This window comes from Meles meles, chromosome 8 (genome assembly GCF_922984935.1).
Source record: "Meles meles chromosome 8, mMelMel3.1 paternal haplotype, whole genome shotgun sequence".
NCBI classification, from domain to species: domain Eukaryota; kingdom Metazoa; phylum Chordata; class Mammalia; order Carnivora; family Mustelidae; genus Meles; species Meles meles.
The window spans coordinates 28,618,661-28,645,835 of record NC_060073.1 but is presented as its reverse complement, the minus strand read 5'-3'; the positions used below and the strand labels follow the sequence as shown (position 1 = coordinate 28,645,835).

At 50.9% G+C, this 27,175-nt stretch overlaps 1 protein-coding gene across 1 annotated transcript in view; it reads left to right on the top strand.

The window, feature by feature from the left end:
* The window catches only part of LDLRAD3 (low density lipoprotein receptor class A domain containing 3), a 229,222-nt gene that overhangs the window by 52,523 nt on the left and 149,524 nt on the right, over window positions 1–27,175 (top strand). Inside the window, exon 2 of the mRNA XM_046017664.1 lies at window positions 16,107–16,253. Within this exon, the coding sequence (XP_045873620.1) occupies window positions 16,107–16,253 (147 nt within the window). The remainder of the gene's footprint in view (window positions 1–16,106; window positions 16,254–27,175) is intronic.

Here is a 27,175-nt window from a genome sequence, read left to right as displayed (position 1 = left end):
TTGTGGTCACAAACACTGATCTCAGACAGACAGACAGACAGAGGGGTGCTGGATAGGAACGTAATGCTTCTGTGTAGGGAACACAACACCTGCTATTACCGACCTGGCCTTTAATGAAAATGCGGTAATGCTGTTGTATAAAATGATGGTCCCAGTTGTGCCAGACGTGTCAAGATTGCCGTAAGTATGCAAAGGGCAGTACCCCGATGGTGTCTTCAGATCAGAGACTTCCCTTGGCTGGGTGGCGTTCCTCACTGCTCCTTGCATTCCTGCTGTGCCCTCTAGAAGTGGCAGCCGCCTTGCTGGTGAGCTGCGACTAACTGAGCTTTCCATGAGCTGTGGCTCTTCTCCCCAAACATCTGGGCAGTGGTGGTGGGGACCCCCAGGTATCCCTGGTAACCAAGACGAACCCCAGGAGAGTTTGGGGAGGGAGGGCAAAGGTGACTGAAGAAGGCATTGACTTGGAGGAGGAGAGTCACACCCCCGGTTCAGACTTGTTTTGGATTGAGAGCTGGAGTAGCCTGGCAGACCTTCTGGATGCTTTCTGCAGGTTCGTTATTCAAATGGATTCAGTAGATGGTACCGCAGAGCCTTGTGCCAGGCTTGAGAAGTTCGCATGCTTGGGGTTTATCCGGGTGGGGCTGATGCCATTTTGGGCATTGGAGAAAAGGAGTGAGGCTGTTTTGATAGGAGAAAATGAGCAAATCAATTAAAAATAAATGCTGGACATTCCATTCCCCACTGGTCACAGTGCTAGTCCCCTGCCCGTCACCACACCACGGCACCAGGCACAGTTGGACTTGGCGTGACTTTGACCAGTGCATTGGACAGTGGCTGGGGCTGTAGAAAAGGAAGGACAGAGTCGGTGCTTGGGAGCCAGTTTTCCATTGGAAAGATTCGCTTTTGTTATTTAAGTAAACCTGTAGAAATTTAACATACATAGTGAAAAGGGCACAGATGTGTAGTGGGGAGCTCCGTGGATTTTCCCAAGGTCAGCACACCCAGGGGACCAGTGATCAGATCAGGAAATAGAGCATTACCAACACTGCAGCAGCCCCACTGCGACCCCCCCCCCCCCCCCCCCCCGCCCCGCCCTGGTCCTCCCACCGCTCTTCTTGACTTCCCACATCGGAGATTGCTTTGGCCTGGTTCTGCACTGGCAAGACTAGGAGTGTCTGGCTCCATTCGCTGAGTGTTAAAAGCATCTGATTTTTAGGTGGGTTGTGGGATGACCCTTCAGCCACTTAGGTGGGGATGGTGACTCCAGAACTTTGGCGACCAGACGCCCCAGCAGCCTCAGGCTTCTGGGTCTGGCCCTCTTGCTGCAGGCGCCCCCATTTTCCAGCGGAAAGTGGGGCCTCTTGCTACCTGACTGATCCAGTAGCCAGGAAGCGGGAGTCCAGAGCACGCTGTAATTGTTAATTGTGGGTTGGTAGTGAGCACAAGCACGCCTTGGAGAGACACACTGCATTCCTCACAGAAGACAAATTAATTTCTCTCCCCGATCAGAGTCTGAGCTTGGACTTCCGTGCAGGCTGTGGACGTGGGGTGGGCAGGAGGGAAGGGCAGTGGGGTGCCGTGGAAAGGTGGCTCTTAGGCTGTCTTGTGGAGTGGAGCTGTGTTCTGAAACTGGATAGGAGTAAAGCCTTTGGGTAATTCCCTGAAATACTCATTAAGAAATAGCCATGCCCAGGTTTCTCCAAATGATTCCCTATTCAGTTTTTTACTTATTTTTTTAGTTGGGCGCCAACATTTGGGGGTTTTTCATTTATCATTAGGTAAAAGGGCTCTTGCCCAGCTTCTCCAAAGTTTCAGGGAATGCTTTGTCTTTTTTGTAGGTTGTAAGTTGGCGATGAGGAGGACCTTTTCCTTTTGGGTTTTGCTTCCTAAGTTTAAGACGGTAACAGCTCTGTGCGTGCACGCATGCGCGTGTACATGTGCGCGTATGAGTGATTTGCTAATGAGCCGTGCTCTGCACTCCCTCCCCGGGATCATCTTGGTTACCCTTCTGACTTCTTCATCCACATTTATCGTGGAGATATTTTAAGGAATTCGTTTCAAAGAAAAGATGCCAATAACAACTTGCTCCTATTTTTAAAGAGACCTTTCAGCCCTCTTCCGTCAGAGTGTGTGTTCTAGGACCTTGCAGGTATAAACGTCAAGACAGGTGCCTGGATACTGTCACGTACATCTCCGGAGGTCAGCAGGCATAGCTTATGCTATGCCACACGTGTGGTTTTGTGACTTGCTTCCCCACCGACCCTCTTGTGAATGTTCTTCCTATAGGCGGTGGTGGTCTAGCATGGATGTGCCGTATCACGTTTGCCCATCTCCCCCTTGGTCTGTATTTAAGTTCGTTGAGGTTTTGAGCATGACATGACAAGTAGGTATACGGGGCAGGGGAAACCCCCGCTGTGTTTCTCACATTCCAAAGCATGGATTCCAAGAAATGGAACCCAAAGGTAGGCGCCATCAGTAGTGGCGGGTCCCCACATGGCCTCTAGAGGGCGCACCAGCTCCTACTCTCATCAGTAGGATGAAGGGGGCCAACTTCCTCTCATCCATGCCAGCTCTCAGAATTACCCATCCTTTTCAGTGTTGGCCTCTCAGATTCTTTTTAAACTTGGCGTGTCTCGACTTTGTTAACTGCCAGCGAGGCTGTGTGCTCTCCTTCTGTGTATTAGCCGTCTTTATGTTCTGTGACCTGCTCTGTTGTTTCCTTTATTCATTCTTCTTCGCACTTTTCTTCCCGGTTTCTAAGGCATTCTTTGCAGTTCGGGACGTAGAGGATTGCTTTATGAGATTGGGGAAGAACCTCATCATGATTGGCATTCCTGCCTCTCAAGTCCACAAAAGATCAGTAGTTAGTCGTCGTCTTGGCACCGGTGAAAAGCTTTGGTTTTCTGTTTTGTTTTTATTTAATTAGGTGAAATTTTTCCTTCTGGCTGGGAAGTCCTTGCCGTCTGTAAACGCATTATCATTTGTGCAGCACAGGGCGGATCATGGTGTGCAGAGGAAGGCGAGCAGCGCCAAGCAGGGGTTGGCGCCTGTCGGAGCTGATTATCGCCAGCGTTCAGTGAGAAGCTGGATCCCTTGCCTCATTTCTCTTGAAAAGCCCTCGTCTCTCATACCTTCGGCATAAAGGCGCATGATCGACCAAAGAAGGAACAGGGAGAGTCTCTCCAGCCGTGCTGGCAGTTCTGCTTCATTATATTTCTTTATTCTGCTGGAATTTCCTCGATCAGGGCTGCTGCTTCAGCTCTTGGCAGGTTCACATTGAAGCCAGGGTCCTTCTCTTCATGCCCAGGGCCTGGGGACGGTCGCCACCACCTTCCGTATTGGTAAACAAACTGGACTGTTGGTGCCGAGGATGTCAGGGCTGCCAGGCACGGGAGTTGCTGGGCTCCCGGCTCTCAGGGCCCCCATGGCCATTGACGACGGAGGCAGAGCCTTGACCACACCCTTCTAGGCCCTTCATTCCACCAGGCCCCCCCTTGCTGCCTCCATTAGCAGAAGACTTGCTGCTTTGCCTGTTCTGGAGCAGAGTCCCAGCCCAAAATGCCACAGTCTTTGGTGCAGCTGTCACTACTCCCTGGATACGGAAAGAAACAAACAAAAGGCCAAGTGTAGGGTGCTGATGGTTTGGGATTTATCCTGGGGAGAGGTGAAGTCAGCCTCCGTGTGGATGGAGCCCTAAGACTTGACTCAGGCCACCTCCGGCCCACTATGGAACAGAAGTGGGAGGGGTAGGGCTCTAGGGTGGCTCAGTGGGTTAAGCCTCTGCCTTCAGAAGTGGGAGGGGTGGGCTGACTCTTATGGGTGTCTCAGCTACTAGATGCGCACGAACCTGGTTCTCTTCCTCTGCCCTTCACACGGTGTCCATTCATGATTTCTCGTGAGCTGGCTCTGAGAGAATGGGTCATCCCAGAATGGCGGATTTGTCACACAGGCAGTTGTGTGACATCTTGATGACAGCCCATATCACACACAAAGTTCTCTTGCCCAAGAGTTCTGGGGGCAGGCTCTTACCTGCTCAGGTTATGGTCGAAAGTGTTGGGCTAGCTTGGAATATTTTATATTCAACCATGGAGGATGATTGTGCCTACATTACATCTAGCCTTTCTCTAATGGTAATTTCTATAATGGTAATTCTTTAATAGTGAGCAATAATACCTTTAACAAGTGAACTCTGGCTCATCTTATAGCCTTTATGTGCATGCTGTCTTCTAAAACGTGTGAAAATCCCAGAAGCTTCTGCTGACTGTTTAATTATTTTAGGTTTCTCTGGTATGAGGGGAACACGTCAAGACCCTGGGTGTTTTCAGCTCTGCCCCTGTGTGACTCTGGTACCAGAGGGACAGAGGTACCAGAGGGGTGCCCAGGGAGCTTGGCAAGGTTGTATTTGGTCCGTCTCCATTTTAGAAATGAGGAGACTGAGGCTCAGAGGGTTAAGCCATTCCCTGAGCTGGGAAGAGGTGGAATTAGAATTCAGTTTGTGGGTTCCTGGGCTGACCTGAGTGAGACAAGCTCTATAATCCCTCTTTAATCTTTAATTCGATTTCTCTTCTGGACCATCATCATAAGCTACCCTCCAGCAGTCTGGAAAGCCTAAACAGGTTCATCTTCACGGTGTCAGTCCTTTGAGTCACTAAATCCAGCAAATCTCTTGCAAAGGTAAATTGCTCGCTCCGAAAGCCACGCTCACTCTGACGCACATCCTGGAGTGGGGACACCAGCAGTCAACGCTGCTTAACTCTAACACTTGCTTGATGTGCAAACATCATTGGCTCAAGGAGTCAGCTAACTCCTCAGGATGGAGGGCCTGTCTTTCTGCTCCCAGTGGGGAGGGAGGGTGCGGGTGTGAGCAGATTCTAGAAGCTGGATGGACCGGTTTAATGGATTAAGCTATTTAAGAAAATTTAAGAAGACACACCAGTTAATCTGCGTTCCACCTTTGCTTGGTGGTAACAGGGTGGCGGTTGTGATTTCCCTGGCAGAGTTCCTCCCTTGATCGGAAGTGATAAGCCAAACCGCCATTCATTGGCTGCTGCGTGATGGAAGATTGTAGATAATCTTGTAGATAATCACAATGAACCGTAGAGGCCCTGGAGTCCCTAGGGAATGGGAGGCAGGTCTGATTTCAGGTGCCCTGGAGGTTACTTCAGGGGAGGATGGGACCAGCGGTGTCGGAGCAGAGGCAAGCACAGTGTCACCTGGGGTCTGGGAACCTGGATTCTCTGGCCAGGTCCCTGTTGATCTCTGGGTCTGAAGTCCCTCTGTATTGCAAAAGGAGGAACTCCCTTGACTACCTGCCTTGCAGGGATGTGCTCGGTTCTGTCCTGGAGGACTCTATGTAAATCCCAGGTTATTATTTTTAAATGCTGAAGAATGTATCTAGGACAGGCAGATGGCGAGTATTTGCCTGCCTCGGGGACTGGGTCTATGTCCACAGAAGCAGGAATAGCAAGTTGAGAGTTAAAAAGGGACTTGGATGTCATCTGTTCCTGCCTGGTTTTACGCATGGGAGAACTGAGGCCCGGGGACACGGAACACCTCCTCCAGATCCCAGTGCTGGAGCCCACGTACCTCTCTCTTTTGACCTCTCTCTTTTGACCTGTGTCATATCCACGTTGTTCCAAAGGGTTGAGTCATGTTTGTAGTTTGGCTGCTCTTAAAGATCCCTAGGGATGATCCAAAAAGTGTTGCTTATTTCTTAGGAATTATCAAACCGAGACTGGTGTGTGTTAGAAGAGACCCAGTCAAGATCACGTTGCAAGCTCCTTTACTGTGTTCTTCAAACCGAGGGTCTGTCCTCCCAAGTCTGCTTTCTTTGCGCCTAAGTGACATGTGCTCTTAGGCAGCCAGCCCCACTTGCCCAGGCTGTGCCCTTTCCACGGAGGCAGGTGGAGAAAAGGGACCTGGCCTCTGGGTACCACTGGCAGTACCAGCTCTCTGAGGAGAGTCAGAATTCGTGAAGGGAAGGAAGGAGTGACCAACAGCAGCCCGATGTATTCAACCCCAAGTATCCGCCAGCTACTCTTACTCTATTTACCTTACCCCTTTTATCTATTAACAGATATTTTCTGTCTATCCCTCAGCAACCCAGCCCAGGAGGTGGGCTTACCCCAGTTTTGCAAGCAGGAAGCTTTAGCTCAGAGAGGGTAGCTCAGTTGTCTGAAGTCACACAGCTGTAGAGAGGCAGGCATTTGGCGGTTGTGGTTGGGCGTGCCTGATCAGAGCCAGGCCCCTCTTTGCTTGGCCTCCTGCAACCCCTCACTGAGCAGGGAGGGGGCAGACGGCACTGGCTATTCTGAGAAAGACAGCCTTTACTGTGGCTTTTCCCACCCCGACATCTCAGGGAGTTAGTATTTAAAAAAATATCTGACCTTCTGGCTGGGCCTTGCTATTTTTATTTATGGAATGTCCTGGCTTAATGAGGTGGGTGGGTGAATCTATCTTATGAGACGTGTTTGTTTTTCTCTTCCACAATTTGCTGCTTCTCTGCAACTGTTGCTGCCTTTCAGAAAATGAAAAGAGCTCATAATAGACCGAATTTCCCAGATGGATGTCCTTGCATTTGCTCTTTTTCCCCCCACTGTGAACACTTGCCCCCTTTTATCTCTCATCCTTTTATAGTGGATGGGGCTTTTGAAGCGAGGATATCAGTGGTAAATGGTTCCATATGTCTTTCAGAGATTTTCCTCAAATATTAGCATATTTTTTGTTCTTGGTAATAAATTTTATTAATGAAACATTTTTTGAAGGATGGGGAAAAGTACCAAGAAAAACACAAAGCCTGTGCCTTCCACCCAGCTCGACTGAATTCTAATACTCTGGCATGCCGACTTCAGATCGTTTTAAGGAAGGAAATCTCACACTTGAAGTTCATCGCATCCCCTCTGATCCCATTCGCCAGAGGCTAACCACTCTCCTGAATTTGCTATTTTTCTTTCCTGTACATTTACAAAAATACCGTTTTTGGAATGCCTGGGTGGCTCAGTGGGTTAAGCCGCTGCCTTCGGCTCAGGTCATGATCCCAGGGTCCTGGGATCGAATCCCACATGGCCTCCTTTCTCAGCAGGGAGCCTGTTTCTCTCTCCATCTCTGCCTGCCTCTCTGCCTGCCTGTGTGCTCTCTCTCTCTCTCTCTCCTTCTCTCTGACAAATAAATAAATAAAATATTTTGAAAAATACCGTTTTTTTTGTTTTTTGTTTTTTTGCTTTTTTAAGAGAGAAAAAGAGCACGCCATTGTACATGTCGAGGAGGGGCAGAGGGAGAGGGAGAATCTCAAACAGACTCCCACTGAGCTTGGATCCCGTGCTCGGTTCGATCGCACGACCCTGAGATCGCTATCTGAGCCAAAATCGAGAGTCAGGCGCTCAACCAACAGAGCCACCCAGGCGCCCCTAAAAAATACTTCTGCACCTGCATCTATCCAGTAAAGTCTTCAAGTTTTCCAGCGTGATGTTAGTGATATTTCTGCAGCTTGCTTTTTCCCACTGGGCGTTAGGTTTCTCAGCTTCGTCCTTGTGGACTCCTGCCACCCCAGTTTGCTACATCGAAGCCCTGGGTGGTAGTCTGTTGGACAAGTGTGTCTTCGTTTTCTCATCCATTCTCCTTTCGAGGAACATTCGGTTTGTCTCGCAATTTTCTATCCTCCCGGTACTCATGGTGAGGGTTCTCTTGCTGCTGTCTCTCGTGCGTTTCTCCTCAGGCCTAGGGTATGTGCCAGAAGAGGACTGGTGGGGGCAAAGGTTTGGAGCTGCTTCTGCCTCAGGAGAAGTTTCTGGGTGGTTCTTCTCAGTTACTCTGCCACGGGCAGCGTGAGTTCCTGTGCTTCCCAGCATCTCACCACTTGAAGATGTCAGACTTCAAATTTTTGCAAGTCTGATGGGTGTGAAAGAGAACTTTCTGGTTCCCTTAATTATTTTTTGATTACAAGTGAGCTTGAGTATATATTAAGTGGCATTTTGAGTTTTCTCATCAGTGAAAGTACCTGTTCATACGTTCTGTCCAGTTTCCTATTGGGTGGCTTGTATGGCCTGTTAGAGTCTTGGAAAATCCTAGGTGGTGATCTTTGTGGGTCCTAAATGCAGCAGGTGCAGACTTTCCGTTAGTGGCTTACCTTTTAAGCCGTTTGTGGTATCTTTTGTTGACTAGGAGTTTTAGAATTTAGTGGGGTCGTATTTATCAGTCTTTATGGTCTGTGCTATGTTTGAGTCTTATTTCAGAAATCCTTCCTTACCCTGAGCTCATAAAGATGATTTTCAGCCCAAATGAAGCTCATTTGGCTTTTCTGGCCTGATGCCTTGGTTTGGTTTGGTTTTTTCCTTTTCCACATTTACTCTGCCTGGGTGTCTCTGTGCCGAGTACAGTGTAGGCTGCAGACTGGTCCCTGGTGCCTGTAGGGATTATGACAGCCATCTCCAGGCAAACAGGGCTGCGCTGAACCTGGGGTCAGAGCAGAATCTTTCTTCTTGACCCCGTAGCTGTTTCTGAGAGGTCCTTAAGTACAGGGCTGATTTGCCCTCTCTTAAGCCTGGCTTATCTGCAAGCCTGATAAAATTGGTCATAAAGCTGTCCCCTGTCTCGTCCTCCAGTCTAGCCTCACTGCCTGATTTGTACTTCCTGCTGCTGCTGGTTGCAAAGCTAAAAAGACAGAAGGCTTTCTCCTCCCAGGCCCGACACCCTGGGCCTGACTTGCAGCCAGCCCTTGGTGAGGGCACCGGTGTGCCTAAGAGTTCATCTGGTGGTTCTTCTGTCCCTTTCCTCTTACATGCTCAGAAGTGTTCTGCAGACTCGATCTCATTTACCCATTGTATTTTGGGAATATAAATGAGTTCAGGTAGGGTTAGATCAAGTTGCAGAAGTTGAGAGTGTTAGAATTGGAAGGGGTGCATCATGCCTGTTTTGGTTAGCAGGTGTTCATGGAGCATCTGCGAGTGCTGGTCACATGGCTAGCTGCTGACCCCCCAGGGGGAGCAGGTGAGCCAAAGTCTCTGCCTTCGTGGTTGTGGGAAGCAGCACAGGGGTCATTTCAGAGTGTGGTGGGATACGGGATAGAGAGCAAGTGTCTTTGCGCGGGACCCTTACGATCCTTTTCTTACTTTGAGTAGACCTCTGATCTTTGGGCTCGGGAGTCTGCACACTGTGGTCCACGGGTCAGACCCAGCCTACTCCGTCCCCGAGCTAAGAATGATCTTAACATTTTTAAATGGTGAAAAAAATTCAACATTTGCAGTAGATTTTGATGATTGGGAACTCTAAATTGGAACCTTAATCAAGTGCGGTGTTACCTGCCCCTCTTCCCCTTCCCCGTAAATTCCAGTCTTCTCATTAGTAGCTCTCTATTATGGAAAATTGCTCTCAGTTGTTAGAACATTTTGAACTTCACCAGTAAGAATTCCGTGGGATATGGGGCGCCTGGGTGGCTCAGTGGATTAAGCCGCTGCCTTCGGCTCAGGTCATGATCTCAGGGTCCTGGGATCGAGCCCCGCATCAGGCTCTCTGCTCCACAGGGAGCCTGCTTCCTCCTCTCTCTCTGCCTGCTTGTGATCTCTCTCTCCGTCAAATAAATAAATAAAATCTTTAAAAAAAAAAAAAAAGAATTCCGTGGGATATTTTTTCCCTCTCCTTTTATGTAAGTACCTGTATATCTTTAATTTGGCCTCTTGTCCCGCACAGCCTACAGTTTTTATGGCCTTGCCTGAAAAGTTTATAGACCTCTGTGCTAGCCCCTAGCTGTGTGACTTCTGACAGTTACTTCTTCAGTCTCAGTTTTCTTATCTGCAAAATGGGCTGTATGTTTCATAGGGCTTTTGTAAAGGAATAAGAACTGGTATCAGACTCCTGCCATCTGTTGAGAGCCGCAGTAGAAGATGTTAGATGTCCTTCCCTAGGGAAAAGTCAATAATCGATTTCTTAAGGGCTGTTAAGGGGGGCCAAAAGGAGCGACAGGGAGCAGGGTGTGGTGGGGCTCCGTGCCCACCTCTGAGGGTCAGCACCAGGAGGAGCCCCGCCCTCCAGCCTTGCCATCTGGCACCCTCGTCCCCCCAAGCTGTGGGCTGTGGACCTTGCAGGGCCGCAGATGGAAGGCTCTGCAAATCTCCGCGACATGAACGCCGTTCCTACATCATTTTCCTCATGAAATGCAATGAAGCATAACTAAAAAATGTAAGTAACAGCTTCAGGCTCTTAATGAGGCTATAAATATGGGACAAAAATAATTTAGAAAGCTCTTTCCTGGTGAAGAGCTGTCCTTTTCCCAGACCTCTTCTCTCTGTCTTTGCTTGCCCATCAGTACCGGCCATTGGCTTTCTTTGCTAACTCATTTTAGGAAGGAAACAAAGCATTGATCGTCTTGTAGGAATTGCTGTTTTGCATTTCCCACGAAGAGCAAACAAGGAACGTGTGATGTGCAGATGCTGGGCGGACAGCTAGGCTCACTCACTGCTCCGATGACTTGCTCCATCCATCAGTTGTTCCTGCAGCAAAATTACAAAATTACACCTCACCTCCCTTCAGTGTCAGTGTAAATGGGATACATTTTATGTGTAAATAATGGAATCCGTGCAAATGTGAAATCTGTGAATGCCAGGGGTTAGCCGTCCTGGTTCAACCCCTGAGGCATTTTATACCTTCTCACCAATTTCCCTGGGCTGTACCTTCCTTGAACAGATGGGCAGACAGAGTTTGGAGCTACTGGACTGTCCTCCCGGGGCAGAGCTGTGTGCAGCGTTAGAGCGAGAAACCTGGCTATGTGTAGGTACTTGTAGCCAGAGGCATAGCTTCCCTCTGGGCTCAGACGGCTCCCTTCTGATGACAGCCCGTAGCAGAGCTCCGCGGGAAGCACTTTGTCTGATGAGAGCTGAATGGCTCTGGGCTGTGCTTGGGACAGATGTCTCTGGTTCCCTCCGACACTGATGCCACCACGTGGAGCAGCGTGGCATCCAGAGGACCTGTGGGGATTTTCCAGGCATGTTTGCAAACAAATCACAGCGGACCAGCTCCCTTGGTGCTTTGCGTGTCGCCAGGACACGGACCATCCATGCCTGTCAAAGAGGGGAGTCAACAGAGGAAAACAGAGGCTGGTATCCAGTGGCCTGGTAACATTAGGGCTCTCGGCACCCGGCAGTGGGAAGAGGTGTGTTCATTCTCCAGGGAGGGTTCAGGGAAGCTGTATCTGAGAGCTGACAAACAGCACGCAGGGCGGTCCGTATGTATGTTTGTGTCTTGCTTTGTTGTTCCTTGAGCCCGCAGATCGGATCGCCAGGAAACAGAGGATAAAAACGAAGGCAACTGGACAGAAATCAGCAAGCAGGGCCTGCCGATAGCTTGCAGATGTCAGTTCTGCTCTGTGTCATGACCGGGAGCATCCTAGTGGGGGGGTGGAGGTGGGGATCAGCAGAGGGAGAGCGGAACATGTGGATGTGGAGGCCCCCCGCAGGTGGAATAGACGTCCCATTTCTCAGGTGGAAAAGTCGCCATCGTGAACAGCACGTTCCAGAAGGGGAGTTTGGGTGGGTGCAGCAGCTGCCTTGAGATTTTGCAGTTGCTCCAGTCTTGGCCCCCTCGTCGAGGAGAAATTTGTGGGAGCCGGAAGATTTGGAAGAAGCTGCTGCAGCAGGCGGTTTGCCGTTGCCCGCGGGGGGAGGACTTGGAATTTTTTCTCGTTCTTGGTGCAGATGGTGTAGTTATTTTAAGGAAGTGATGTGCTGCAGTGAAAATGGGCAACTCTTTCATTTTTCAGCTTAATGAAAAAAAGAAAAGGGACAAGGAGAAACCCCCAGCTAGCCAACTGCGTGCTAATGCTTGTCTTTTGTGGATGCTGAATGTGTCCCACGACACTGAGATGGGATAAATATTTCAGCCACTAGAAAGCCCCGCTGTCGGGCTGAAAAGATTTCTTACCTCTCCTAAAGCAGACGGGGTAGTAATTTACGTGCACACGTCCAGATACCCCCACGTCCCTTATTTTAACTATGCATGTCCAGAGCCCACGCCCTTTCTTGGGGCTGAGGCAGGGAGCGGATGGAACTTGGCGAGGAAGAGCACGAGGGATGGGAATGAATCATGACCGACGCTTGGTTTCATTCCGAGGGCAGCAGACACCTGCTGGGGACTTAGTGGGCCAAGGTTGCGCTGAATGAAAGGGTGTCCCTTTCTGGAGCGTGCGGCCTGGTGGGGAGGAGTATAGACACGGCAGTAAGCACAGATGGGCTGAAGGACAACACAGGACACTGTCAGAGTGAAAAACCGGGGGGGTACCCGCATTAGACGGGGTGTCAATGACGGGGTCTCGGCTGTAAGTGATGGAGAGCCGAGGGCCGAAGGACGAGCCAGATCAGCTAGATGCTTGAGTTTGCTCTGGCTGCCACAGTAGAGAACCGCAGAGGGGCTGGCATAAACACTACATACCTATTTCTGCCCAAGGTTGGGGTGGGGCTGGTTTCTTCTAGGCTTCTTGGCTCGCAGACCACCGTCTTCTCCCTGCATCCTCCTGTGGTCTCCCTGTGCGCATCTTTGTCTCCCTCTTCTTGTAAGAACACCAGTCATAACGGATCAGGGCCTGTCCTCATGACCTCATTTTACCTTAATCGCCTCTTTAAAGACCCTGTCCGCAGGTGCAGTTGCGTCCTGAGGTGCTAGAGGACAGGACTTCCTCATATCAAGTGGGGGCAGGTGAAAGGCAGCCGGAGGGATTGGGATCGGCAGGCAGCAGTGTGGGGGGTCCTCTGTGCAGGGAGGACAGTCATGTCCAAGGAGCTGAGGTTGTAGAGGTGGGCGGGGCAGGTCATGCACACCCTGGCACGAGTCTTGTGGGTTTAGCAGTCAGGGCACTGAGAAGCCATCGGCAGCAATCCAGAATCTCGATGTGTTGGAGTGTACAGGAGGGCATGAGAAGAGAGAGTCAGAGGTCGTTTTTCTCAGACTTAACGCATTTCTGGGCTTCAGCACTAGGTTTCAGGTGGGGTGATTCTGTGTTGGGAGGCGCAGCCTTGGGCGGCGTCAGTGTGCTGCGTGCCCAGCCTCGACTCAGGAGCTGCCACAGCCAGACACCGCCACGTGGCCCCCGGAGTCGGGGAGGCTTGGGCAGTGGCGCAGAACTGTCCCCCGCCGACAACCACTAGTTTAAAGGGGACGAGAAGACACAGAGGTTGGGATGGCTTGGAGCCCGTCGAATAAAAAGCACATTGGATGAGTTTAAGGAAGATTGTGAATTTTGAGCCAGCAGGATTTAACGTCTCTTGTCCTCAGTTTCTCCTCATGCTTGCGAGTTCGGTGATGTGGTCCCTTCCCTGGAGCACAAGGACCCATGCCCCGGGCATGCATAGCCGAGTTGCTTAGAAGCGCTTGGAATGTGCTCTGTGTTGGCCTTCACCGCCCCCCATCACCCCGCCAGGGGACCCCTGGTCCTGCCCCTAAACCCCCGCAAGCCCATGGCTGGTAGGACCACCTGTGTGTCACTGGTGGATAGTTAGTACCTGCTGTGCAGCTTCTGATTTGTCAAGTCCGTGTCCTGCCCGCCCATGGGCTCTCGGAGCAAGTGTTTTGGAATCTAATCCGGCCAATTTTCTGGCTCCGGAAATCTGTTTATCAGAGCAAGATGTCACGGTTACGGTGACTTTTCCAGGGGGCTTGCCTTCGAGAAGCCAGCTCTACAAGGCAAGCGAAAGTGATTTCCAAACCAAACAGAGCGACAAGTACATTCTGGAGCCCCAGAGCATGCACTGGGAGCTTGCTGCTGAAGCCCACAGTGGCTGTTAGGAAACAGCTGGAATGGGTGGACGCTCCGGGTGGTGCTCTCCGTGTCTGGCTGGGACCCAGCCCCTGGCCGTGTCTCTAGGCTTCTCTCCTACCGTTGCCCCTCTCCTGGGATTGCTCTCGCCCGAAGGTGGTGAGTTGGTTTCCTGCTTTTCTCAGGGTTGGCTGTGGGTTTTGGAGCCCGTCCTGAGCAGGAGTCTGATATCGAGTGTGGGCTCAGGGGACAGGCAGAGTGCCGTGATGCGTCGTGTCTGCCCCAGTGGTGGAGTGGGGGAGATGGCAACGCGGTAGGTTTGCAGTGTCCAACAGTCAGAGCTGGGAGGTTTTTATTTGTCCCCATCAGTACCCTGGGCTGAGCCGTCCTCCTATCCCTTTTTTTGGGGGCCCCAAGGGCCCTGTGTTTCATCTATCAACCTCCACTGCAAATGCCTCTTCTTTTCTGGAACCTTTCCTTAACGCCTTGAGTCTTTACTTTATCTTAAGAACATGGCGGAGCCATTCAGTGGCTTTTCAAAGTGAGGAAGTGTCGTGATTGATTTGCTCTTTAGAAAGGTCCTGCTGGCTGCAGAGGAGGACATGGGGCTGGGGGGAGCCGGGACGCCATGCTGGGAGACTGTGGCGGCTTGCTGGGAGGGGATGGAGGTCATTTGGCTGGAGGCAAGCCTGTGGCGCTGTGACGGGCCTGTGAGGCTTGGTGGGGGGCTGGCCCACTGTACGGGGAGGTGGAGTGCGGGGTGGGGCCAGGGAGATGTTCAGGCTTCCAGTGTGGGTAGGGCGAGGCCCTCACTTGGAGCTGCTGTTCTCGAATTCACCAGTGAACTACTAAAGCTTATTTTCGCTAGAGAGACGTGCACGTAGATACTAATTCAGCACAATGGGGTGGGTGGTCTATGGGGAGTCTCCGGGGCTGACGTGGCCCTGCTTGCCTATGACTGTGTCCATTTCGGTTTGTTGTTACCTACTTGTTCCGTCGTAAAATATCTTCAGTGTCGCCTCAGTAGTATTCAGGCTGCACCACGGAGTAAGGGCTCATTTCTGCTTGGAGAAGTCGGGGAACAGTTCACAGAGGGACAGACATTGTACATGAGATTGTACGTAGGGGGTTATTAGGAGACTCCCAGGTAAACATAAGCCACGTAAAGGCTGGTGGCCTGAAACAGAGGTCACGTCAGAGATCTGGCATGAGATGCTTCCCTTTGGTAAAGCCTGTGAAGGAGGATCACCGGCCCTGCTCTGTGCCCTCCCCCCGCCCCATCTCCCAGGCAGATCCGGGCACCCCTCTCTCTCTGCACCTACCAGTAAGATCATTAGATCATTACCATACCCTCGTGCCTTCCCAGCATGAAGGGGGGATTCCCCAGTGTTCAACTCTGCACGGTTAGGACCTGCACAGGTGTCTGGTCATGAATGTTGGGTAAATGCTTATTGAAGATTCAGGAGGGACCCATGGAGGTCCTGGTCTTTTTTCCTCTCCTTTCCCCTAAGACAGCTTCACTTCCAGATGGCTCCTTACCTCCCGGCCATGGACTGCCCTGGCTCAGACCCACGAGATTCATCAGATTCTGGCTCCCTTGAAAATCTGCCCTGGGGTCCTTTGGTGGATGAATTCAGCACCCTGCCCCCATGACCTTGGCCGTCCCTGTTTGCTTAACAGCCTGAGATTTGACCCTTTCTGGTCAGGGCTGTGGCAGCTGATGGCTGTGCTCAGTGGACTGGGATCTAAATCTTGGGCCTTGGTTCTTGGAACTCTTGGCAAATACTCCAGTGACCTCCCTGCCCCCCGTGGGGGTTAGAAGGCCTGAGTTCAAGTTTCAGTTTGGCCTTTCCTCCCCATGTGACCTCAGGTGGATTGGTGGGCTGAAGGGCAGTGGTTCTCCGGTGTTACTGCTGACTGGCCCAGGTTCAGATAGTCGGTGGTTGGAGGGCCCTAGAGTCCGAGGCGGGGAAGGAGCCCGCAATTCCTGCTGTTGGAGGCAGTGGGAGCTCAGTGCTCACTCCTGACTCGGAGCCTTTGTTTTTAGCCACAGCTGATGGCCAGGAAGAATGTTTGGGTTTATGACTGAGCTTTTCAGCAGTAAGTTAGTGAGCACCTGCTATGTGCTGAGCACCCACTCCAGGCGTTCCCCATGTTTTTCCATTTAGTTTCAGTCTCCAGGGTGGGTTGGGGCGGATTATCAGTCCGTTGTGCAGATGAGCACACTGAGGCCCAGGGAAGTCAGGTCAGGTCGCCCACCGGAAGTCTCAGGTATGAGACCCCCTTTGAACAAGGGTCTGTTCCGTGGTGGGGACGCAGCTCCGTGCCCCCTCTGCTCGTCTGATCTCCCGTCCCCTCTCTCCTGCAGAGAGCCAGCTGCTCCCTGGGAACAACTTCACCAACGAGTGCAACATTCCGGGCAACTTCATGTGCGGCAATGGACGGTGCATCCCCGGGGCCTGGCAGTGTGATGGGCTGCCCGACTGCTTCGACAAGAGTGACGAGAAGGAGTGCCGTGAGTGTCCTACCCTTTGCAGCGTGGGGGTGGGGACAGTCCAGGGGCCTTGGGAACGAGGGCCTAATCTGGCTCAGACCCTGCCCACCCCGCATGCTGCAGGCAGCTAAGTTTGGGCCTCTGGCCAGCAGCCCAGCCCTCTCCACTCTGTAGCTCTGCCTGGGAGCAGCACGGTGGGTGCGGAGCCTGGAGTCCCGGTGGGGACAGAGCCGCGGCTGTGGGACAGCAGAGGACCCCTCCACTGGGCTCTCTTCACCCCGCCCTGGGGCACTGTCTTTGTTTTGCTTTGCATATGAGGACCCTGAGACTCCCAGAGGTGAGGTAACTTTAGTGTCTCCCGACTGGTAAGGAACAGAGCTGGATTTGAACTCAGGGCTGCCTGCCCCAAGGCCCAGGCTGGTAACCGTCTTTCATGTCCTATGAGATGTTCTTTCTGGCTAAGTCAGGGGTGGCATCTGGCCAAGTGGCCTGCACGGAGCTGGTAGCCAGTAGGCAGTAATTTACCACTACCTGGCCTCTTCCCTGCTGATGCGGCCTGGCATCCTCTTCAGACAGGCACCCCCAGGAGCTGGGGGTTCTTTCTTATCCTCCCCACCCTGCGACCTTCTTCAGTGTCTTTTCCATTCCGAGCCCTCAAAATGCGCACGAGATTGGAGTCTGCGGTGACCTGCAAGAAAGGAGGCGCTGGATGGGAGTGAGGGTGTCTGGGGTGTCGGGTGATCACGCTCCCTGCCCTGGAGAGCGGAGTTCCCTCTTGCTCCAAGGCTCAGTGCTGCGGAGTGAGCTCGGCCCTGGCACCCTGGTAGGCGGGAGTGACACCTGAGGGGTGCTGGGCCCCAGGGTTCCCTCCTGGGTCACTGCCTCGGGACCACACAGCTGGACGCTGGCTAGGGCGGGGCTCGTCCGTGGGCTTCAGGCACCGGGCCGCAGGGCCTCACTGACAGGAGAACTGTGTGTTCTGGCTCTGAATCCGGTCTCTTTTCTGGAAGCCAGCTGAGGAAATGGCTGAGGAGATGATAATTTGAACTTTCGCGTCGCTGTTCCTGGGATTTGAGGCCCAGTCTGTTGACGCACGGGAAGGAAAACTGGGCCAGAGCCCACCTCCGGAGCTAGCCGCCCAACCCTCATGATGCGCTCCCTTGGACAGGTCGCCCGTTCAGAGACTGGCCCCGCGTCCGTCTTGGGGTTCGGTATCCCTGTTTGCCTGCCCCCCACTCTTCAGAGAAGGTTTGAGAGCTGGTGGATTAGGAATGTTTTTCTGTGGGGTAGGGGGCAGCTTTCATTTTATTGCATGTGACCTTTTTCCAAACAGACCAGTATTCCTAATGCATTTTTATTTTTGCAGAAATTTTTAAAAAGTATTCATGTCCGTTTCGGCTTTCTCTGTGTCCAGGTCTCGAAAGTTGCTAGCAATGTGACATTTGTAATTTGAGTTACACACGAGATCGTGTGCGTGAACTCAGCAGTCCGTCCAGTTTTGAGCATTATTAAACACTCCACGAAGATGTGGAATGAGCATTTTTGGAATAGGGTCTGTGAGCTCTAGCAAATGCTGATTTTCTGTAGCTGAGCCGGATTAGTGAGCACAGGGTCCGATTGTGAAAGCATGCAGGGTTCGGACCTGCGATTTGAGTTTTATTCCTGGCTCTGTCAATAGCAGCTGTGTGGTTAGGATACTGTGTGACATTCTTTGTCTTGTGTCAGTCCAGTTCCATGATTTTGGAATTCATGCACAAACTGGAAAAGGTGATGGAAAGAGAATATTTGGAAAAAAAAAAAAAAAAAAGATGGGACAGGCAGCAGCCTGGCGCTGTTCGGTTTGCTTTGGAACAGGCTTGCCTTGGCTGTTCTCAGTCTTTTTTTCCTCCTCATTTCCTACCTTTAACCCCCAGGCGTAATAAAGACTTGACTGACACTTATTTAGTGTTTTCATTAAAACATAATTTTAAGAACCGTACATACACACACACACACACACGCATTAAAGAACCCCACCTCTGTTGCCTTTCTTTTTTTCCTTTTGTCTTTAAATCGTAAGAACAGAACATTAACAGGTTTAAGTAAGGGAGGGAAGGAAAAGAGGTCACTTTTCTAAAACAAGTTCTACTTGCCTTTTGAATTTCTTACATATTTCTTGGCAGTCCAGGGGTTGAGGGTATGAACCCTGGGGACAGACTGTCCAAATCCCCTCGGTCCCTCCCACCACTCTGCCCAGATCACACGGTCGGTGATCTTAAGGAAGTTACCAGGATGTTCTAGACCTTTGCCCTGGGGAGGACTAAACGAGGATGCGTTAGCCTCCTGAGGTCCCTCAGTGTCCTCCTCTCCAAAATGAGAATAACAGGGCTTCTGGTAATCCTTGCTGTGAAGGTTAAATGCACGTTGAGCCCACGGCCCAGCGGCTGGGTATCATAGCGGCGTGTAAACGTTCGCGTTACTGGTCAGTCTGTACAAACTGTTTGACGCAGGTGTCCTCGTGACGACATGTGATGGAGTAACCTGCCTTTTTCTACTTCCCGTTGGAGACCCTCTGCCAGATGGCCACACGGAGCCTTCATGACTGTGGTTTTGTGAGGTCTCCTGCTGTGCTGTCACGCTGGGGCGGCGCTCCCTAACCATTGCCCTGTGGTGGGTGTTTAAACATTGGGGTCCGTGAGGGAACTTACACGATGGTTTCCGCCCGAGCCAGGCTGGGTCTCGCGGAGGTCTTCAGGGTCTCAGCTGCACCATCTTTTTGAGGTCCCTTTTTTTTTTTTAAAGATTTTATTTATTTATTTGACAGAGAGAGATCACAAGAGTCAGAGAGAGAGAGAGAGAGAGAGGAGGAAGCAGGCTCCCTGCCAAGCAGAGAGCCCGATGCAGGACTCGATCCCAGGACCCTGAGATCATGACCTGAGCTGAAGGCAGAGGCTTAACCCACGGAGCCACCCAGGTGCCCTCAAGGTCCCTTTGAGAGCAGCTGCTGTAGAATTCAAAGTGCCACCTCTTTGTCCTTTCTTCGATTCTTCGGAACAGTGTGGTACTTACAGGGAGGAGAGTGAAGGTGGCTGATTTCCTGGCCACAGAGAGGTGATTGCCTCATGTATCCTATGGAATAACTTGGGCATTTCGAACATAGTACAGTTAAAAAAGGAGAGTTCTTGCCCTTTCCAAAGGGTGAGGGAAGAGCCTGGAGAGCTGTGTCGTGGTGGGAGATGAGGCGGTGAGAAGCTATTCTGTGCCTACAGCGGAGGAAGGATTTTCATGAGACAGGAAGAAACTTTTCTTTTATGATGAGCATAATAAAAATCACATACTGTGAAAGTTGGGGGAACGGGGAGGAGAACACAGCAGCATTGCACCTAGAGTCTGAACTCTAATGGAACCACTGTCAGCATCTTAGAAGTTTTTATTCAGGGCTCTTCCCAGCTATAATCACTGTGGGTATGCAGTGTTACATTTTGATCTCTTCCCCTGGCAACATTTTGACCTTTTAACATTTTAATGTATTTTTTCATATTTCTCTACCAGTTTTCATGCTTAGAAAAATAGTCCATTCACATGGTGTCATAGAGTGTACTGACTCTACATATTTGGCATTTATGTTGTTTCCAGCTTTCCACAGTTAGAAATAGCGTTCAATGTTGTGAACGTGAGGGTGGACTTGACTTTCCCCGTTTTGAGAGATTTTCCTGAGGCTAGGTTCTCAGATGTGAAATTACTGGGTCAAAGAACAGGAGCCTTTTTTGGTTCTTGAAACCAGTGCCTGCTTGTTTTGCTAAAGGTTTGTACCCATGTATGCTCCCTCACTGGCAACGTGTGAGAATTCTGGTTTTATTTTCGTCTTGGCAGCTTTGGGTAATACCTCTAAAAAATATTTTTTCTGGCTAATTTAATAGAAAGGTTATACATTTTAATTTTTTTTTATTATCTAAAGAAGTTGAATGTTTTCCTATAGCCCTATTTACTACTCATGTTTCTGACTTTGTGAAGTATCTATTAATGGACCAGAATAAATTTCCACCCGGGTTGTGTCATTAAATTTTCCTCCTTGTGAATCTGGAGAACCTCCTCCTTAGGGTTTTAAGAGGCTCGTTAGTTTGAGGGAATTTCTGCTTTTGGTTGATAAAATGATCATTTTATCTAAACCTTTTTTTTTTTAGTAGTAGTAAAAAGAATAGAGATAGTTTAGAAAAATGTGGAATCCTCACAAAATCAGATAATTTGAGAGCTTCCTCTGGGTTGCCCTGTCCCAGGCACTTTGTGCTATATTAGCTCATTTGATTGTCACAAGCCTTATGAGGAAAGGACTGTTGTTATTTCCGGATGAGGGACCTGAGCCACAGAGAGATTGCTAGAGCTGGCCTGTTGTCCCAGAGATTAAGTGCCCATCACCTGCGTCCATCAGAGACCACAGGCGTTCTCTACCTGGATCTCTGTGCCGAATTAGATTCCTCTACTGCTGACTTACTTTTGAAAAAAACGTAGAGAAACGTTGATGATGTTCTTCTCTGTAAATGATTTCTGAAATGGCCGTTAGTGCTGTGAGTCTCTGTAAGAAGAGACGGTAGTTGTCGTTACTGACATGCGCTGTCATAATAAAGCAGCAGTCCAGATTTCTGGAACTCACACGTGACCTGGAGTCACGAGCCTTAAGATCTCCTTCCAGCATGGTGTCGGATTTTAGCTGCCATCTCTCTGTGTCCTGACCACATTGGGGAGAGGGCTTGGAGGTTTGAGTTTTGTGTCACCAACTGGTCTTATTTGAAAAAGGAAATTGATTGGTGTTTTTGATCAGGCATGCGTAGACTTTCATGCATGCACACACAGGCCGAGTGTGTGTGCATGCATGCACACATGTATGTGTGCACGTGTTGGTGGGGGTGGAGAGGAGATGGGGATGAATTCAAGGATCTTGACAAATGGGAGGATTTTAATGGCTTTCCAAGTCCAGAGACAGAAAAGTACAAAAATGGAACTTGAATTATCTTTGCTTTTACTGTCTCCAACCATTCCTTGAGAATGACTTTTCATTGCTCTGGTGTCATGGTTGAAATCCATGAGAGGCTTCAGAGGGCAAGTTTGGAATAAGGCACATACAAGAAATATAAAGGGGGAGGAAATTAGAGGGGGGTGGGCAGAAAGTCTTCCTTTCCTTTTTATCGTCATTCTCACCTTCTGCCTCTAGGTGGTGCCACATGTAATGTTTTCTTGTAAGCTTGGTGCTACAGGGCAGGCAGAGATGAGGGGACAAAACTGAGTCAGAGGTGTTGTCCCTATAAATGTCCACAGTAATTCATCTGTTCCACCAAGGGGCTAATACTTGGCTCTCATCCAGAATTCCCCCAGAAGACCAGGGAGTGGAAATTTGTGTCCTTACGGAAAGGGGAGTTTTGGATGCAGAGATACAGCAGAGGAAAGATTATGAAGACACAGAGAGAAGGTGGCCATTTAATGCAAAGGAGAGAGGTCTAGTGTAGACCTTGCTCACACCCCTCAGAGGGAACCCATCACCTTCTGACACTTTGATTTTGGACTTCTGGCCTCCGGGACTGTGCGGTGATACATTTCTGTTGTGGAGGGCACCAAATTGTAACCCTTTTATCACCACAGCTCTAGAAAACCCATCCAAGGCATCGACATGTCTCCCTTTTGTTTTTAGAAGATTGTTACGTGGTGGGAACCTGAGTGGCTCAGTTGGTTGAGCATCTGAGTTAGGCTTGGGTTGTGGTCTCAGGATCCCGGGATCCAGTTCAGCCACATTCCCCCCCTTCCCCTCCAAGGTCAGTGTCAGGGCTCCCTGCTCTGCGGGGAGTCTGCTTGTCCCTCTCCCTCTGCCCCCTCCCCCCACCCCGGCTCATGCTGCTACACGCTCTCTCACATAAGGAAATAAAATCTTAAAAAAAAAAAAAAATTGTTATGTGGAGAGTGACAGCAGCCCCACTGCTGTGTACCAGGTGACATCCACAGGCATCCTGCTTCTGCTTTTTCTTTTCTGTAATAATTTGAAAGTAAGACTCGTACTGTTGTTACAGGTTGAACTCCATCTCCCGAGAGATATGTTGAACCCCTAAGCCCCAGTACCTCAGAATGGGACCTTATTTGGAATTGGGATCATTGAGGATGAATTAGGTAAGACGAGGTCATACTGGAGTAGCATGGGCCCTTAATCCAGCGTCATGGGCGTCCTTGTAAGAAGACAGTGTGACAGGGCGCCTGGGTGGCTCAGTGGGTTAAGCCGCTGCCTTTGGCTCAGGTCATGATCTCAGAGTCCTGGGATCAAGTCCCACATCTGGTTCTCTGCTCAGCAGGGAGCCTGCTTCCCTCTCTCTCTCTGCCTGCCTCTCTGTCTACTTGTGATCTCTGTCAAAAAAATAAAATAAAAAAATCTTTAAAAAAAAAAAAAAAAGAAGACAGTGTGACAGTATGAGGGAAGAGGGCCTGCTGATGGCGGAGGCAGAGATCAGGGCAATGTAGCTGTGAGCCATGGAATGCCATACTCTGACCGCTGCCACCAGAAGCTGAAGAGAGGCAGGAAGACATCCACCAGAGTCTTGGAGGGACTGCTGATACCTCGATGGCGGACTTCTTTCCAGAAATGTGACAGAATAAATTTCTGTTCCTTAAAGCCGCTCAGGGTACGGCCCTGTGTGGTGGCAGCCCCGGGAATCGGGTGCGCTCACTTCCCAGGGGCACTTAAAACCATCTGGGCTGTCGTGGGCCCTTTATTACCCGCTTCCCGCCGGGCCGCTGTGCCTCCCCAGGAGCCCTGCCCTCCTCTCCTGCTCACATGGAGACGTCCCTTTTCCTCCGAATCTGGGGTCTGGCTCGCCGTGGTTAAGGGCTGAATTTCAAAAGCCTTCTGAAGACCTCGAGCTTCACAAAACTGAACTGGAACTTACAACAAGAGTCTAGAGAGTATCGTTGCGGTTTAACGCTCCGTCCATTAAACACTTGAGAGCAAAAGCTCGCTCTTCCTTTGTGGCATCCCTGTGTGGGAGGGATCCGTGACCTCTCCGTGTGTTTACGACACCCCTTTTTGAACTCCGTCTTTTTGTTTGTTCACATACTTGTTTTAAAACACCTTAGGTAATTCTAGGCATGCCCCTCCCTGTCCCCTCTCCCCCGCCCACTTCACTGAACAGTTTGCATCTCAAATATGAGACCATAAATCCCAGAGTTGGGAACAGGGTCCTTGGGCCAGCCTCCATGTATGACCTCCAAGGCCCTGGGCACCGTTTTACCTGACTCTCTACCTATTTCCTCATCTGTCAAAGGGGGGTAGTGATGGTCCCCACGCCAGAGGTGATGTCAAAACCAGTAGGTGCCATGTCTAGACCATGAGCCCCTAGGAAAGGAGCTGACCTTGAACAATAGGCACTGTTTGCTGATCCAGCAAGGGTGAAGATCAGCTCCACTGACCACAGGGCACTGTTGTCTTAAATGAGCTAATGCGTGCGAGGCTTGGAGCTGGGTGCCTGGCACGGGATAAGCATTCAGTAGATGCCTACCAACATTATTCCCTCAATAAGCCCTGTGGCATTCTTGCTGAAATCCAAGCCCGTTGTGCCATTCCTGGCCCGTGCAATGCTGCGCATTACTGGCCCAGCCCGCTCCTGGCTCCCGTCTTCTAGAACCTCACGTTCCCTTCTTCTCCACCCCCGCTTTTCCTGCTCGCCCCTGGAGAACCTAAGCCATGGCAACACCTTCTTTTGCTGGGTCAGTATCTTCTTTTCGCTTTAGAGAGCCTAAAGAACACATGAGCTCTTACAAAATTCTCTTTAACTGAGAGCCCCAGGGAGCCAGCCGCACACCGCAGCCAGTGCAGAAGGGAAGGAAACAAACATCGGAGGGCCTGCGATGAGCCTGGCAGGCTCTTGGGGCTGCAGGGAGGGAAGTTTCGAGGGAGCTGTCCTGCACGCAGTTGGGGACCTCTGGTTAATGGACCTGCCGTTGCCCCCGCCCGCAGAGTGGCCGCATCCGCTTGCTCCCAGCTCTGCTGCAGCCCCGCACAATTAAGCGTCTAAGTGGATTTTGATGATGGCATTTTGCTTCATTGCCCAAACAGCCTTCTTTAGTGTCCAATTCCCCTTCCCCCGCTTTGCCACACTGGCCTGAAACCCTCACCATGTCCTGCAGCGGCCTGCAAGGTTTTTGGCCTAGAACTTGTACAAGCCACAGTCTTCCTGGTACTCTTCCTGCCCCCCCCCCCCACCCCGGGCATGCCCTCCATGCCCTGCACCAGGTGAGGCGAACCTTTCAGTCCAGGTGTTGGGGTCACAGCCTAAATCCCCAGGTGGTCACCGACAGCTGTACGCAGACATTTCTGGCCTGTTGAGCGCTGCTTGACCTAACGTGACTTTGACCTGATGCTAACTTTTCTCAAAGGGCCCTGTTTGAAGATGCTGGCAATGTTTTACACCACATGGGGAAACACACAGTGCTCTGAAACCCTCCTAGTGTATCTGTTTGCTAGGCTTGTGGTAACAGAACACCGCAAGCTGGATGGATGGCCTCCAGCAACAGAGGCATTCTCTCACGGGTCTGGAAGCTTGACAGCAAAGTCAAGGTGCCAAGGTGCCATGCTCTCTCCGAAAGCTTTGTGGGCCAGGGTCCTTCTGTCATTGCTGGCGTTCCTTGACTTCCTTGGCTTGTGGGTGCGACCCTGCAGATTTCTGCCTCTGCCTTCATGGGTCCCTTTCCCTAGGCATCTGTCTCTGTGTACAGATTCCCCTTATCCTAAAAAGACATGCATCACTGGATTAGGGTCCACCTTAATCCATTATGACCTCTTTTTAAGGGTTCCATTTGCCAAGACCCTGTTTCCAAGTAAGGTCGCCTTCACAGGTTCCCAGATACAACCCGGGGCTCTGGGTGAATATAGAGGAGGTCACGCCTGTGCAGTGGCCCACTGTGGCCACAGCTCCCTGTGGGGCCCGTGGGCGGTGTGGCTTCTCATGGCCTCCACTTGGGGTGTTTTGTTGTTACTCGTTTTACCCCTCCCTTTGTAACATGACGGTCATGGAACAGGAGCAGGAGTGGTTTGAAAGCCTGGGGAGAGGGCATTATATGAGAAAATGAATAAATATGTTTAAAAAACCAACTCTGTGTGGTCTTCCTTCTGTCACCGGGCATCTTGATTGGGCCATTTCCATGATGAAAGAGTACTCGGAACTGCTAGCCCAGTGTGTAGGCAGCCTTGAGCTGCCTGGGGGCTGGGAGGGGCTCTAACTGCACCTGCCCTTTGCTCTCTGCCTTCCAGCCCACCTGCGGGAAGGGTGGAGGGCTCCCAGCCCCGCAGGCTGTAGTCAGGCCCTTCTCTGTCCTGCTCAAGGACAGCAAAAACACAGATGAGCTGCCAGTGTTTCTTTTCTTTTTCTTTTTTAATATTTTTATTTATTTATTTGACAGACAGAGATCACAAGTAGGCAGAGAGACAGGCACAGAGAGGAGGAAGCAGGTTCCCTGCTGAGCAGAGAGCCAGATGCAGGGCTCCATCCCAGGACCCTGGGATCATGACCTGAGCCAAAGGCAGAGGCTTTAACCCACTGAGCCACCCACGCACCCCGAGCTGCCAGTGTTTCTAAACTGGGAACTTGCACCTAAAAGTCCAGATCATCAGGTAGGTATTCTAGAAAGATCAGATTTCACGTTGGGATGCTTTCTGCGCCCAGAGAAACCGCATCTGTCATGGCATCCCCGCCATCTTGTTCATGCAGTTTTCCGGTACTTCCGTTCTGAAACACCCACCTTTTCATGTTTTCCCATCTCTGGAGGGGAAACACCTCTTATGATGGGTGGGATAGGGAAACACGGTGTCCTGCTTGAATTGGCCAAGTTTTTTCTTTCTTAGTTGTATGTAAAATAGTGGCACGCCTTGCAAACCATGGTGTGTTGGGTTCAGTGAAGTAGAATTTTCTCTGATAGTTAGCATGCAGTGTCTCAGCCCAAAGTAGTGACATTTCCAAATTGACAAATGCACCACCTGTGCATTTTCCTTAGGGTGCTTGAGGACAGGGTGCCGATGCTATGTCGGGGGCGGGGGTCTGGATCTGGAATCGTGCTGCCTGGCTTGGATCCTGGCGCTGTCACAGGTGAGCTTTGGGACTTGGGTGAGGTCCTTTGCCTCCATTTCCTTAAATCCCATGGAATTCCTATGTGGATTAATGAGCTTAAACATCTTGAAAGCCTTTTAAGTAGTTGCTGGCACATAGTAAGCCCTCAGTAAATGCTAGCTCTACTCTTACTGGCTGCATGGAGTCACATTTCTGGTTTAGATCCCAGCTCCCCCCTTGGCTAGTCACTTCCCTTGGTGGAGCCTCAGTTTCTTCATCTGTGAAATGGGAACAGGTGTGAAAAGGCGTGTGGGAAAATCCAAGGTGCAGGAGCTGATGTCTGCTGCAGAGCAGGCACTGAATAAGACTCGCTCTGCCATCTTCTGCCTCTCCCAGCTGTACATGAGCCCCTGAAAGGGAGAGTCTCCAGGGTTGCCCAGGAAGTTTTGATCCAGACTTCGTTGGGCTCCTGTAGTCAGCAGATGTGGCCTGGAAAGTGATCTGTGGATCCTCCTCTCCGGCAGGTTGTCGAGGCTAAGGAAGGTGGATGGTTCTACTTCAGAAGTACTGTGTCTGTTCAGGTCAGCAGTGAACATCTGCCCTTCCCTGAACCATCTTCAGAAGACTGAATCCAGGGACCCCATGATGTTTGTTTTGAGGGATGTGCTGTGGGGCAGCCCAGGATGGGGGAGCCCCATGCCAACTATGGTGCTCTCGAGCCCCTATTGACCCCCCCTAGAGGGTGAGAAGGATCAGACTCTCTACCAGGGTCCTGATGCCTCTTCCTTGGAACTGGGAAGGGAGACCCCAGACTCTGGCTGGGGGAAGAGGCTGAGGTGTAAGGTACTCTAGAGCCTAGAGAAAAACTGAGCGGAATTTGTCCGGTTT